The 14,853-nt window shown below is 41.3% G+C and overlaps 1 protein-coding gene across 2 annotated transcripts in view; it reads right to left on the reverse strand.

The window, feature by feature from the left end:
- Positions 1–357: 357 nt before the first annotated feature.
- Positions 358–14,853, reverse strand: part of LOC110521743 (aquaporin-4-like) — a 43,053-nt gene continuing 28,557 nt past the window's right edge. For both annotated transcript variants that reach the window (XM_090231914.1, XM_090231915.1), the window contains exons 2-5: positions 9,165–9,645; positions 8,506–8,670; positions 5,703–5,783; positions 358–3,805 (exon numbers count right to left, since the gene is read on the reverse strand). In XM_090231914.1, the coding sequence (XP_090088040.1) occupies positions 3,533–3,805; positions 5,703–5,783; positions 8,506–8,670; positions 9,165–9,645 (1,000 nt within the window). In that variant the 3' untranslated portion in view covers positions 358–3,532. The remainder of the gene's footprint in view (positions 3,806–5,702; positions 5,784–8,505; positions 8,671–9,164; positions 9,646–14,853) is intronic.

The following is a 14,853-nucleotide window of genomic DNA, read 5'->3' on the forward strand; positions in this document are numbered from 1 at the left end:
GGAATACAAGTCATTTGTACAACTGAATGCATTCAACTGAAAAGTGTCTTTTGCATTTAACCCAACCCCTCTGAATCAGAGAGCTGCGGGGGGCTGCCGTAATTGACATCCACGTCTTCGGCGCCCGGGGAACTGTGGGTTAACTGCCTTGCTCAGGGGCAGAACAACACATTTTTACATTCTCAGCTCCGGGGTTTAATCCAGCAACCTTTCGGTTACTGGCCCAACGTTTTAACCATTTGTAGCCTCAAACATGCAGGGGATTTGTTTTGGAAAACATTGTATCCCATTGTGCTGGGATATGGAAAACAAATTATCAATCATGTTGCTAAATCAGCCAATCAATTAATCAATCAATTTATCAACCAATCCATCGGTTTAACTTTATTAGTTATGATGTACCTCAGTATACTGCAGCACAGCTCAGGGGAGAGACAATTGATATTCAATTCAAAAGATATGTCCAACATATTAACAGTAGAAAAACAACATGAAACAGCTACATTATCTGCTTTTTATACAATCACTATAGATTTAAGGATTTACCTTAAACAAAGGAAGATCAGTCTGTGAGTGTATGTAAGTGTGTGTGTCTGTGATTAAGGGCTTGAATTTTTCATATCGCTGAAGCTATAGCGTGATTGCAATTTAAAGGTAATTTCCGATCCAGCTCAGATGTGCAGTCTCTACTAATGTGGGAAAATTGCCTTTAAATTCCTATGCCCTTTAGCTCAGCTCTTTGCGCCACGGATTGAATCGAGCCCAAAATATGAGAGGGATAGGAGGGGAGGACATATTAACAAAAGCAAAAATTGTAAGGAAGGGAGACAGTAAAAGAGTAAAAATGAATACAGTAAAAGTAGAATAAATCTGTCCAACCCACCTCCAATAATCTTTATTCATGAACATTGTTCATCCCTGCCACACCTTATACACGCATGTAAGCAGTGTGAATTGGCTAGCTAGTTAGCGGTGCGCGCTAGTGGCATTTCAATCGATGACATCACTTGCTCTGAGACCTTGAAGGTCTGCAAGGACTGTGGCTTTTGTGGAGTGATACAGTTGAAGTCGGAAGTTTACATACACCTTAGCCAAATACATTTAAACTCAGTTTTTCACAATTCCTGACATTTAATCCAAGTAAAAATATGTTTTAAATATCAATATGAACTTTATCAAACAAAACATATTATGTAACACAAAGTCCTATGAGTGTCATCTGATGAAGATCATCAAAGGTTAGTGATTAATTTTATCTCTATTTGTGCTTTTTGTGACTCCTCTCTTTGGCTGTAAAAATGGCAGAATTTTTCTGTGAGTTGGTGGTGACCTAACAATCGTTTGTGGTGATTTCGATGTAAAGCCTATTTGAAATCGGACACTGTGGTGGGATTAACAACAAGATTACCTTTAAAACGGTATAAGATACATGTATGTTTGAGGAATTTTAATTATGAGATTTCTGTCGTTTTGAATTTGGCGCCCTGCACTTTCACTGGCTGTTGTCATATCGATCCCGTTAACGGGACTGCAGCCCTAAGAAGTGTTTAAGAATGTGAAATGTCAGAATAATAGTAGAGAGAATAATTTATTTCAGCGTTTATTTCTTTCATCACATTCCCAGTGGGTAAGAAGTTTACATACACTCAATTAGTATTTGGTAGCATTACCTTTAAATTGTTTAACTTGGGTCAAACGTTTCGGGTAGCATTCCACAAGCTTCCCACAATAAGTTGGGTGAATTTTGGCCCATTCCTCATGGCAGAGCTGGTGTAACTGAGTCAGGTTTGTAGGCCTCCTTACTCACACAGGCTTTTTCAGTTCTACCCACAAATGATCTATTGGAGTGAGGTCAGGGCTTTGTGATGGCCACTCTAATACCTTGACTTTATTGTCCTTAGGCCATTTTGCCACAACTTTAGAAGTATGCTTGGGGTCATTGTCCTGACTGATGTCTTGAGATGTTGTTTCAATATATCCACATAATTTTCCCACCTCATGATGCCATCTATTTTGTGAAGTGCACCAGTCCCTCCTGCAACATGATGTTGCCACCGTGTTTCACGGTTGGGGTGGTGTTCTTCGGCTTACATGCCTCTCCCTTTTTCCTCCAAACATAAAGATGGTTATTATTGCCAAACAGTTCTATTTTTGTTTCATCAGACCAGAGGACATTTCTCCAAAATGTACAATCTTTGTCCCCAAGGTTATGTCGATATAGGACTCATTTTTACTGTGGATGAAGATACTTTTGTACCTCTTTCCTCCAGCATCTTCACAAGGTCCTTTGCTGTTGTTCTTTGATTGATTTGCACTTTTTGCACCAAAGTACATTCATCTCTAGGAGACAAAGCGCGTCTCGTTCCTGAGCGATATGACGGCTGTGTGGTCCCATGGTGTTTATACTTGCGTACTATTGTTTGTACAGATGAACGTGGTACCTTCAGGCTTTTGGAAATTGCTCCCAAGGATGAACCAGTCTTTTGGAGGTCTACAATCTTTTTTCGGAGGTCTTGGCTGATTGATTCAAATTTTCCCATGATGTCAAGAAAAGAGGCACTGAGTTTGAAGGTAGGCCTTGAAATAACATCCACAGGTACACCTCCAATTGACTCAAATTATGTCAATTAGCCTATCAGAAGCTTCTAAAGCCATGACAACATTTTCTGGAATTTTCCAAGCTGTTTAAAGGCACAGTCAACTCAGTGTATGTAAACTTCTGACCCACTGAAATTGGGATACAGTGAATTATAAGTTAAATAATCTGACTGTAAACAATTGTTGGAAAAAATACTTGTGTCATGCACAAAGTAGATGTCATAACCGACTAGGCAAAACTATAGTTTATTAACAAGAAATTAGTGGAGTGGTTGAAAAACGAGTTCTAATGGCTCCATCCAAAGTGTTTGTTATACTTCTGACTTCAACTGTAGATCGTGATGTTTCTAAGGTGACTGTCGTCAATGTGTTCAGAGAGTCCCTGGTTCAAGCCCAGGTTGGGGTGAGGCGAGGGATGAAAGCAACACTGTTACATACATATAAACTCATAAATTAGTTAATCAATATCTTTTAGCTATTGGAGAAACATCTCATATAGATCATTCAGGCCATAAAGGATAAGAAGAGAAAGAGAAGAGCACCCAGTTGAAAGGGTGTAGATTTGAACACGTACACTGAGAATGGAGGACCGCTGCTGTATGTTATCTAGGGGTTGGTCTGTGTTTGTGTCTATATTGCAAGTGTCTACATACAAAGTATGCTGTATGTGTTAAGTCTGTCTATATCTCTACAGAAGGCAAGTCTATTGTTGTGTCTATAGTCAGTCTACAGTCTTTGACTGTCAGTTTGCGTAGCAAGTCAGTCTCCATAAGATGTCAAGTCAGTCATAAGAGAAAGTCTTTAGGTCGGTCAGCATTAGAGATGTCAGTCCAGCAGAGATCAGTCTCTATAAGAGGTCAGTCTCTTTGAGGGGAGGGTATGGGTTAAGGGACTGTACAGTGGTCTGGTCTTCTCTCCCAGTGCACCTCACTAGTCATACAGAGGAGAGCACCTCCCCTGACGTCTCCCTCTCCCTCTCCTTCTGTTCAGCTCTCTCCACATCCATCACGGTGAAGGGGTGTTCTTTGGCCAGTTGGTCACGGTCTACCCTTAAGCTGCTCTGGACCTCTCGATATTTGGTGGAGGTGAAGCCAGTCTTGGAAAGGACCTCAGTATAACGTCTCTTCAGCTCAGGGTCGGGACAGAACAAGTACTCATACAGAGTTGCGGCTGTCACACCGCCCAGCACTGGGCCTACCCAGTACACCTGAGATGAGAGAGGGAGAACTATTAGTATACTGTATTTACCCGTGTGGGTATGTATGTGTCGGTGTGTGTGTCTATGGGTGCATCAGTATGAGAGCATAGCAGTGTGTTTGATGTATATGATGTACAGTATATCACAAAAGTGAGTACACCCCTCACATTTTTGTAAATATTTGAGTATATCTTTTCATGTGACAACACTGAAGAAATGACACTTTGCTACAATGTAAAGTAGTGAGTGTACAGCTTGTATAACAGTTTACATTTGCTGTCCCCTCAAAATTACTCAACACACAGCATTAATGTCTAAACCGCTGGCAACAAAAGTGAGTACACCCCTAAGTGGAAATGTCCAAATTGGGCCCAATTGGCCATTTTCCCTCCCCGGTGTCATGTGACTCGTTAGTGTTACAAGGTCTCAGGTGTGAATGGGGAGCAGGTGTGTTAAATTTGGTGTCATCGCTCTCACACTCCCTCATACTGACTGGTCACTGGAAGTTCAACATGGCACCTCATGGCAAAGAACTCTCTGAGGATCTGAAAAAAATAATTGTTGCTCTACATAAAGATGGCCTGGGCTATAAGAAGATTGCCAAGACCCTGAAACTGAGCTGCAGCACGGTGGCCAAGACCATACAGCGGTTTAACTGGACAGGTTCCATTCAGAACAGGCCTCGCCATGGTCGACCAAAGAAGTTTAGTGCACATGCTCAGCGTCATATCCAGAGGTTGTCTTTGGGAAATAGATGTATGAGTGCTGCCAGCATTGCTGCAGAGGTTGAAGGGGTGGGGGGTCAGCCTGTCAGTGCTCAGACCATACGCAGTACACTGCATCAAATTGGTCTGCATGGCTGTCGTCCCAGAAGGAAGCCTCTTCTAAAGATGATGCACAAGAAAGCCCGCAAACAGTTTGCTGAAGACAAACAGACTAAGGACATGGATTACTGGAACCATGTCCTGTGGTCTGATGAGACCAAGATAAACTTATTTGGTTCAGATGGTGTCAAGCGTGTGTGACGGAAACCAGGTGAGGAGTACAAAGACAAGTGTGTCTTACCTACAGTCAAGCATGGTGGTGGGAGTGTCATGGTCTGGGGCTGCATAAGTGCTGCCGGCACTGGGGAGCTACAGTTCATTGAGGGAACCATGAATGCCAACATGTACTGTGACATACTGAAGCAGAGCATGATCCCCTCCCTTCGGAGACTGGGCCGCAGGGCAGTATTCCAACATGATAACGACCCCAAACACACCTCCAAGACAACCACTACCTTGCTAAAGAAGCTGAGGGTAAAGGTGATGGACTGGCCAAGCATGTCTCCAGACCTAAACCCTATTGAGCATCTATGGGGCATCCTCAAACGGAAGGTGGAGGAGTGCAAGGTCTCTAACATCTACCAGCTCCGTGATGTCGTCATGGAGGAGTGGAAGAGGACTCCAGTGGCAACCTGTGAAGCTCTGGTGAACTCCATGCCCAAGAGGGTTAAGGCAGTGCTGGAAAATGATGGTGGCCACCCAAAATATTGACACTTTGGGTGCAATTTGTACATTTTCACTTAGGGGTGTACTCACTTTTGTTGCCAGCGGTTTAGACATTAATGGCTGTGTGTTGAGTTATTTTGAGGGGACAGCAAATTTACACTGTTATACAAGCTATACACTCACTACTTTACATTGTAGCAAAGTGTCATTTCTTCAGTGTTGTCACATGAAAAGATATACTCAAATATTTACAAAATTGTGAGGGGTGTACTCACTTTTGTGATATACTGTATATGAGTTAAGTTCTGAGACAGGATGTTTTTGGTTTTGTTTGAGTGACTGCACGTGGTTGTATATTATTGTGTGTAGTTTGTATATGGTTGTATGTGCATTGTGTATCATTTGTTCTCTCTCACCCAGTGGTTCTCCCAGCTCCAGGTGACCATGGCAGGTCCAAATGATCGAGCAGGGTTCATACTGGCACCAGTGAAGGGGATCTAAACAGAAGAGTATAGAGATCTTACACAAATACACTAATTGAGACATTCCAACCCGAGGACTTTTGTAGTGTAGTTTCCCTGGTTAATTTGGCCCCATGTAGCAACATGGCCAGTTGGGCAACCCATCATGGATATAGGATGACCAGACTCCTACACTGGCTATGGCTATGGTTGCAATGGAACATTCAGTAATTTTGGTAATTAACTGGTAATCTATGGTAACTTTCAGAATTTATACTTGAACAACTTGTGTTATTCACAAATGTTTTCATATATACAGTAGTATTCCGGTTTTATATCTGTGTCCATATTGTCCATGAGTTTCTAGTGGATGGATAGACCATATGGTTCAAGAGGAAATCGCCATAGCAGGGCTCTAAAGTGCGAAGAAATATTTTGATGTGCGACCAGAAGTTTTATTTTGGGAGCACTGGGACAATGAAAAAATAACCAAGATAATAATTATTGTAATCATCAGGCTACCCTGTACTGTGGTTTCCGAGTGCTTTAGAGAAACAAGCGAGTGCAGATTTGTTTATGTGAAGGTTGAATCCTTACTACAGAGAAAACGGCTTGCTTCTAGCCCAACAAGGTCAAAAGATCTGACCCATTTAACAAGTGTTGTGCCGAAAATCTCCCCCCCCCTGCCAGAATCCCCCCCCCCCCCCTCTAATTTCCTTAATTTTGTAGCTAGAGTCAAATACTTTCTGTGACACACATCAGAATCAAATACTTTCTATAGAACACACTTCACGTCAGCCGTTTTCTCTGTAGTAAGGATTCAACCTTCACACAAACAAATCTGCACTCGCTAGGCAACCGAAATTAAATAATGCATGTATGTGTGTTATATTAAACATAGAGGAGGGAGTAAAATGTTGGCAAGCAATAAACATTTCAGAACAACTATGGCTGAATTATTATCCTTACACTTTCAAAAATGCTAGTCGAAAAAGACATGGGAGAGATGACGAATTTTAGCAGAGATTTATTTATAGACTAATACAAAATCGGTTGCGGATTTAGGTACCGGCAACATGGCCAGCCGTGCGGGCGCTCAGGGCGCCACATCTACTTGAAACAAATAGCCAAACCGAAAACTGCAGACAAAAATTATTTCTGCTACTAAGATCAGTGAAATGTAGGCTAAACTGACAACAGAGTGAAGGGCAGAAATCTCAACTAGCAAGCAAGTCACAGCAATGAAGAACGCGAAGGGGGGGGGGGAATTCTGTCAGGGGGAGATTTTCGGCACAACACTGGCGCAACATTTCTATCTTCCTATCGCAGGGATCACATTTTACGTTCAAAAACCATGTCCCGGTCTGTTCTAAAACTACTCGCGCGTCGACGTTGTTAACCATTTGTTTATACTTTCTTTAGTCATGTTACCTCATTGGCTAGCTAGCTCACAACCTGGTAACTTTAACCAATATATCTAAACATTGGGGGGCACAGAAAGAAAGGAAAAGGAGATAAAAAAAAGGGGGTCGTTACTAGTTACCACAACCACAAAGTCATAATTATACCTAAACCTTGCCTATTTCTACTATTTCTCTTCTTAAGATCCGGTGTTAAATTTAACCATCAATGTAACCCTAACCTTAACCACACTGCTAACCGTATACCTAACCCTAACCTTAAATTAAGACCAAAAAGCGTTTGTTTTCATGCATTTTCATAATAAAGCTATTTTTAATTTGTGGCTGTGGTAACTAGTGACAACAATATAGAAACCTAATATTCCACAAATGACTTTGTAATTTCAATAAACATTTTTCGCTTTTATAATTTACAGTGTTACATATTAGTTTCTATGACGCAACATGTGCTTCAAAAATAGCTAGAAACTCATATAGGACTCCACATCTAGTTTCCTACAACTCATCCAAACTTCCCTGGATCTACACTTCATCTCTCCCTGTTACAATAAATATATTGGTTCATTCATTCCTGTTTTCTGGTCTGAGTCTGCTCTTGGGTTCCCCTGTGCTGCTTCGCCTAACACCCACACCCTGCAAAAAAATAAAAATAACTCCCTTGCCGTTCGTGAACTAACACTCACACTTGACTTTTTCCTACTAGCACTGCCTTTGCTGATAGCTAATAGCTGAGTAATTTTAAGTCACTCAGGATAAGAGTGTCTGCTAAATTACAATAAATGCAATTTAAAATGGAGCCTAATGAGAAAACACTCTAACTACTGTCTGTTTTTGTGCCAAAACATTTACTACAAAGACAAATTGACATTGTAAAATATATATACTGTGTAATAACATATTTCAAGCTGAAACACTCATGAATGGTATTCATTAAGTTGATGTTTTATATTTATTATTTACAGCTCTGTCATTACATGTTTTAATCATACTTGATTATTTTATATATTTTACATGTAATAAGGCCACACAGAGGGCCAGAGATAGACGCTTGTGATAATCTGAAGTAGCTACCCAAAAATGGCCACTAGATGTCATGCGATAAAATTCCCCTAAACCTTGAAAACTACCAAAATTCTGATAGTTTACAGGTAAACTTGAAATGTTATCAGTAATATACCCTCCCTTTGCAACCCTGGCTATGGCTGAAAACAGGTTAGGGTTGAGGGCAGGGCTAGAGTTAGGTTTAGGGGTAGGGGTAGGGGTAGTGTTAGGGTTAGTGTTCCTTGTTGACTGATGAAGTGTTGCTAACTATTTTGGCTACCTGAGGTACTACTCACAGCAAACAGGTGTCCAATGCAGACAGAGACGCCGATGGCCAGGGCAGCCGAGCCCTTCAGGTCGCTGCGTTTGGAGTCACAGGTGGCGAACACGGTGAAGACGAGCTCAAAGGTGATGAAGAATTCTATCACCAGAGCGTGACCCACGGAGATACTGGTGTTCACCTGGGGAGAGTCACATGACCTTGGTTAGCCAACAGGAGAGGATGTAAGGTCCGTACAGAAGACATGAGGACAAGGTCCCAAATGGCACCCTATTTCCTAAACTTTCCGTGGAAAGGGTTCTACATGGAACCAAAAAGGGTTCAAGGATTCCCACTGGGCACACACTAGTTAAATCAACGTTGTTTCCAGGTAATTTCAATGAAACTGTGTTGAACCAACGTGAAATAGACGTTGAATTGACGTCTGTGCCAACTGGATTAGTTTATGGGGCCAGCCAAATAACATATTTAAGCTCTAGATATAGCACCTTTTTTCAAAGTGTGTAGTTTCTCTTCAATGATGATGAAAACAGCTAATATACCCTAAAATAAGTCAACAGAATTGGCTGTCAGACAAAAGACTCTACACACTCAACTTATATTCATTCTACACTTAACACAACTATTTCAGTGACATTTAAAGTCCAGAGTCAGTCTCCCCCTCCTCCTCCTTACTGATGTGACGCCCATCTCGCCCCTGACGGAGCCTGGAGTAACCCCGTAGAGCACAGCCGCCCCCACCACGGCCCCCAGACATTGGGCCAGCAGGTAAAACACAGCCTTTGCCAGGCTGAGTCTCCGGGTCACCACCATGGCAGTGGTCACCGCAGGGTTAATATGGGCACCGCTGATGTGTCCGAAGCACTGGACCAGGGTGGCGATACTGAGTCCGAAGCAAAGGGAGATGAGGACCAGGTCAGGGTGGGGTGGATGCTCCTCCTCAACCGCCCAGTTGATGGTGGAACCCAGGCTGAGGAGCACGAAGATCATCATGGCCAGGAACTCCGCCCCGACGCAACGCCAAAACTCCTGCGTCCAGATCCCCTTGAAGGCAGCCATGATCTTGTCACTAGCGCAACACGCAGGCCAGGAAGGAAAATAGATGGGTAGGCACTGTTCGGCACAGAAAGGAATCACACACCGGGACCAACACGTCCTGAAGAGAGGGAGAGAGGAAAGAGGATGAGGGAGATGATGAAGAAGAGGAGTGAGGGAGATAATGAGAGAGAGAGAGAGAGAGAGAGAGAGAGAGAGGAACAAAAACAGTGTGAGAAAGGCGAAATAAGGTGCCCTCCTGCTTCACTCACTTGGAGCTTAAAAATATCCATCAACATCCCCTCACTGCTGATATAGGCTACACTGCTCAGTTTGGATAGGGAACAGACAGATCATCGCTGTCCATCATGAAGTCTTTCGAGTTCCTCTGCCATTCTAGCTCTAATTTGCACGTAATTCCTATGGAAATGTGTTCCATTTGAGTGGCTCGCTCTGCACTCAACATTCCGGGAAGCACAAGATGGGAGAGAAACAAGGGGGCAGAAGAGAGACATGGGACAACAGAGATGATAAACAACCCCCACACCGAATGAGAATGAGAGGTGCAGACCAAAGCCTACCAAAATGGGCAGGACAGAGAACACAACAGAAAAAACAACTAATTAATACAATGCCATTTTCGATATAAAAATAACCAAGGTTATATATTAGGCTGCAAAAGGGACACATTATTTTATATTAATGTATGTGGTGAGAATAACTAATAATGCAGGTAGGCTGAAAATAAATCCATATCACCAAGGAATAAATAGGTTACCCTATCAAACAAACTTAACGGAAAATCTATCAATCAACCAATAGTATAGGCCATGAAAGACTAACTTACTGGCAACTTTCACTCCTAACATTTTCTGAAATATTAACGCGGGTATAATCTCCACTCAAATGTAAGCCTATTTGTGATGGCACATTACCCACGAACTATAACCTAAGCTACATATAAAACAAGTAAATCTAAAACTTAAACATTCCAACGCACATGCACCTGCCACAGACACAAGTCGGAGACATAACTATTGTAATCAAAACCGTCCTTGTACTCCATTGTAACTACTTACACGGGAATGGTGTGTCTGGAGCTGTGGAGAAGTGCGTGTGAGTGAGTTTGGAAGTTTGGAATCGACCTTGAAGGCAGTGGTGGAAAAAGTACCCAATTGTCACACTTGAGAAAAAAAAGTTAATATATCTTAATAGAAAATGATTCAATTGAAAGGGAAAGAGTAAAATTCTACTTGAGTAAAAGTCTAAAAATATTTGGTTTTAAATATACTTAAGTATCACAAGTAAATGTAATTGCACAAATATACTTAAGTATGAAAATAAAAAATTAAAAGTCTAAATAATTTCAAATTCCTTATATTAATCAAACCAGATGTCACAAATTGTATTTATTGTATTTACTGTTAGCCAGGGGCACACTCCAACACTCAGACATAATTTACAATGAAGCATTTGTGTTTAGTGAGTCAGCCAGATCAGAGGGAGTAGGGATGACCAGGGATGTTCTCTTGATAAGTGCGAAGTGCGCATTTTTGGGTGTCTGAGAAAATGAATGGATTAAAAAGTACATTATTTTGTTTTGTAATGTAGCGGAGTAAAAGTAAAAGTTACTAAAAATATATAAATAAAAAAGTAAAGTACAGATACCCACAAAAACTACTTAAATAGTATTTTTACTTAAGTATTTTACACTACTGCTTTAAGGATATTAATAAAGGTCTAACCACACATTTCCAACCCAGTCAGCCCTCGAGGTAGCCCTTGGTCATGACTCTGTTCCATTACATTACACACGAAGACATCTTCTATACGGGGGAGTTATGTTACGAGCCCAGACGCTAAGTCTGAAAAAAACCCTAGAGTCGATTGATGCACTTACACATCATAAGGTAAATTAATTTTAATATTGAATAGCTCCCTGTGTGTTTACCCTAGAGACTTGCCGTTTCTTGTTGTGGCTGCAGCTCAATGCTCTCTTTCCGCTGATATAATGTTTGCTCTTATTCCATGTCATGGGGCTTATTAAAGCGTTTTCTACACAAGAGCATCCGGACAAGACAATTATAATGAAACTGTCTGTAAGTTGTTCTGCGCTACAATGCACACAAGCTTCCGAAGGTAACCTAGTACCAGGCTGTAACATTTGCTAAAAGTGCATAGGGGGTCAAATGTGTCATAAATAAGGTGACCAGACATGGGTCTAAAAAATATATATATTTCTCCTGTTTTCTTATATCTTTCAGATATAGGACAGACAACCTAGGACAGACAATTTTCACTTTTGGATAAATAGCGTGCCCAATTTCAACTTCCTACTACTCATGCCAAGCATATATGATATGCATATTATTCATAGATTTGGATAGGAAACACTCTGACGTTTCTAAAACTGTTTGAATCATGTCTGTGAGTATAACAGAACTTATTTAGCAGGCAAAACCCAGAGGACTAACTGTTCAGATTATTATTATTTTTGCTTCTCTCTGTTCACTGACTTGTTATTGCCAAGGGATATTTCTTAGGAACCTGTTTTCAGTTCCTACCGCTTCCACTGGATGCCACCAGTCTTTGGAATTTGGTTGACGTTATTCCTTTGTGCAGTGAAGAAGTAGGCCAACTAGGAACTGGGTACACTTTTGTGAGTTGCGCAAGACGTGAAAAGTGGCGCTGGTTTGTTTTCATTCCTGTATTGAACACAGATTGCCCCGTCTACAATTTGATAGATTATTAACGTTTAAAAATACCTAAAGTTTTATTACAAAAGTAGTTTGAAATATTTTGGCAAAGTTTATAGGCAACTTTTGAAATATTTTGTAGTGACGTTACGTTTTTTGTAAGCTGTTTTTTTCTGGATCAAACGTGCTTTATACATGGACATTTTGGATATATATGGACGGAATTAATCGAACAAAAGGACCAATTGTGATGTTTATGGGACATATTGGAGTGCCAATAAAAGAAGCTCGTCAAAGGTAATTGCATGTTTTATATTTTATTTCAGCGTTTTGTGTAGCGCGTGCAGGGTTGACATATGCTAACTCCTTTGTTTACTGCTGGTGCAGATTGTGCAGGCTATCAGATAATACTTTCTTTAGCTTTTGCCGAAAAGCATTTTTAAAATCTGACATGTTGACTGGATTCACAACGAGTGTATCTTTAATTGAGTGTCTTACATGTGTGATTTAATGAAAGTTTGAATTTTATAGTATTTTATTGGCGTTCTGCATTTTCCCTGGCAATTGGCCAGTTGAGACATTTGCGTCCCGCCTATCCCTAACTAGTTTAAAATCCTTATTCCTTATGATTTATTTTTTGACTGTCTGTGTACAAATGTGTTATTCAATGCATTTCTATGGGCTATAGCATTTGAGGCCAAATTCAATGTTTCATCAAATAATAATTACAAATATTTGTTTTATACCTATCTAAAATTATGCAAATGTTTTAGTTTTAGAGTTTATGTCATGCAAAAATCAATGGCCTTGATTACTACAAGTTTAGATAGCAGGCTAGTAGACTAACTTACCAACCTAATACATTTTAGCTTGCATGGGCTAATTGTGTGACTATCAGTGAATTGACATAACAAGAGAAAAACTGTTGATGCACAATAGTATTCTACTATTTGACCTCGTAAGTTGAGACTCAGACAAAACAAACTATTTTAAATTGGTCCGAGGGCCTTCAAAAGCTGGGCCACGGGCCACCGTTTGCCCATCCCTGGCTAAGACCTACTGGACAGGGGTTTAACACGCATATCATGCGGTACGGTTTTTGGAAGCATTAGGACTTTATCTTTCATATCAGCGAGAAACCATTTTCAAAAAACAAAACGTTAAATTGATACACACCTTTATGGGGTCAGGGTTAGTGTTACCACATGGCCATATCTCCATGTTAAACATGTTTTTACGGAAGACAGAGGGAAGACAGAGGGACCACCTGTGCTATTAGATATCTGCATGCTCCCAACACCTGTGTGTAATGACAGAATGCCCCCAGAAATGTTTTGTCACAGGAAAATACTGTTGGCTGCAACTGTGATAAAACACATCTATGCACAGTATTTGCAAATGAGGTAGGATAAGGGAGGTAAGGCAATAAATAGGACATGGTGGCGAAGTAATTACAATATAGCAATTAAACACTGTGCAGAAGATGAATGTGCAAGTAGAGATACTGGGATGCAAAGGAGCAAGATAAATAAATACAGTATGGGGATGAGGTAGTTGGATGGGCTATTTACAAATGAGCTATGTATAGGTGCAGGGATGTGTGAACTCCTCTGCCAGCTGGTGCTTAAATCTAGTGAGGGAGATATGAGTCTCCTGCTTCAGTGATTTTTGCAGTTCGTTCCAGTCATTGGCAGCAGAGAACTGTAAGGAAAGGCGGCCAAAGGAAGAATTGGCTTTGGGGGTGACCAGTGAGATATATCTGCTGGAGCGCGTGCTACTGGTGGGTTTCCTTAGCAGAGACTGTAGATGACCTGGAGCCAGTGGGTTTGATGACAAATATGAAGCGAGGGCCAGTAGTATAGTAGTATATGGGGCTTTGGTGACAAAATGGATGGCACTGATGTAAATTACATTGCTGAAGTTGAGAATCGGTAGGATGGTCAGTTTTACGAGGGTATGTTTGGCAGCATGTGTGAAGGATGCTTTGTTGTGAAATAGGAAGCCGATTCTAGATATAATTTTGGATTGGAGATGCTTAATGTGAGTTTGGAAGGAGAGCTTACAGTCTAACCAGACACCTAGGTATTTGTAATTGTCCACAATAGTGATGCTGGACGGGCGGGCAGGTGCGGGCAGAGATCGGTTGAAGAGCATTAATTTAGTTTACTTGCATTCAAGAGCAGTTGGAGGCCACGGAAGGAGAGTTGTTTGGCACTGAAAATCGTCTGGAGGTTAGTTAACAAAGTGTCCAAGAAGGGCAAGAGGTATACAGAATGGTGTCGTCTGCGTAGAGGTGGATCAGAGAATCACCAGCAGCAAGAGCGACATCATTGATGAATACAGAGAAGAGAGTCGGCCCGAGAATTGAACCCTGTGGCACCCCCATAGAGACTGCCAGAGGTCCAGACAACAAGCACTCCGATTTGACACACTAAATTCTATCAGAGAAGTAGTTGGTGAACCAGGCGAGGCAATATTTTGAGAAACCAAGGCTGTTGAGTCTGTCGATAAGAATGTGGTGATTGACAGTCAAAAGCTTTGGCCAGGTCGAAGAATACAGCTGCAGAGTAATTTCTCTTATCGATGGCGGTTATGATATCGTTTGGGACCTTGAGCGTGGCTGAGGTGCACCC

The sequence above is a fragment of the Oncorhynchus mykiss genome, chromosome 4 (assembly GCF_057628025.1).
Source record: "Oncorhynchus mykiss isolate SJ-2025 chromosome 4, ASM5762802v1, whole genome shotgun sequence".
Classification (NCBI taxonomy): domain Eukaryota; kingdom Metazoa; phylum Chordata; class Actinopteri; order Salmoniformes; family Salmonidae; genus Oncorhynchus; species Oncorhynchus mykiss.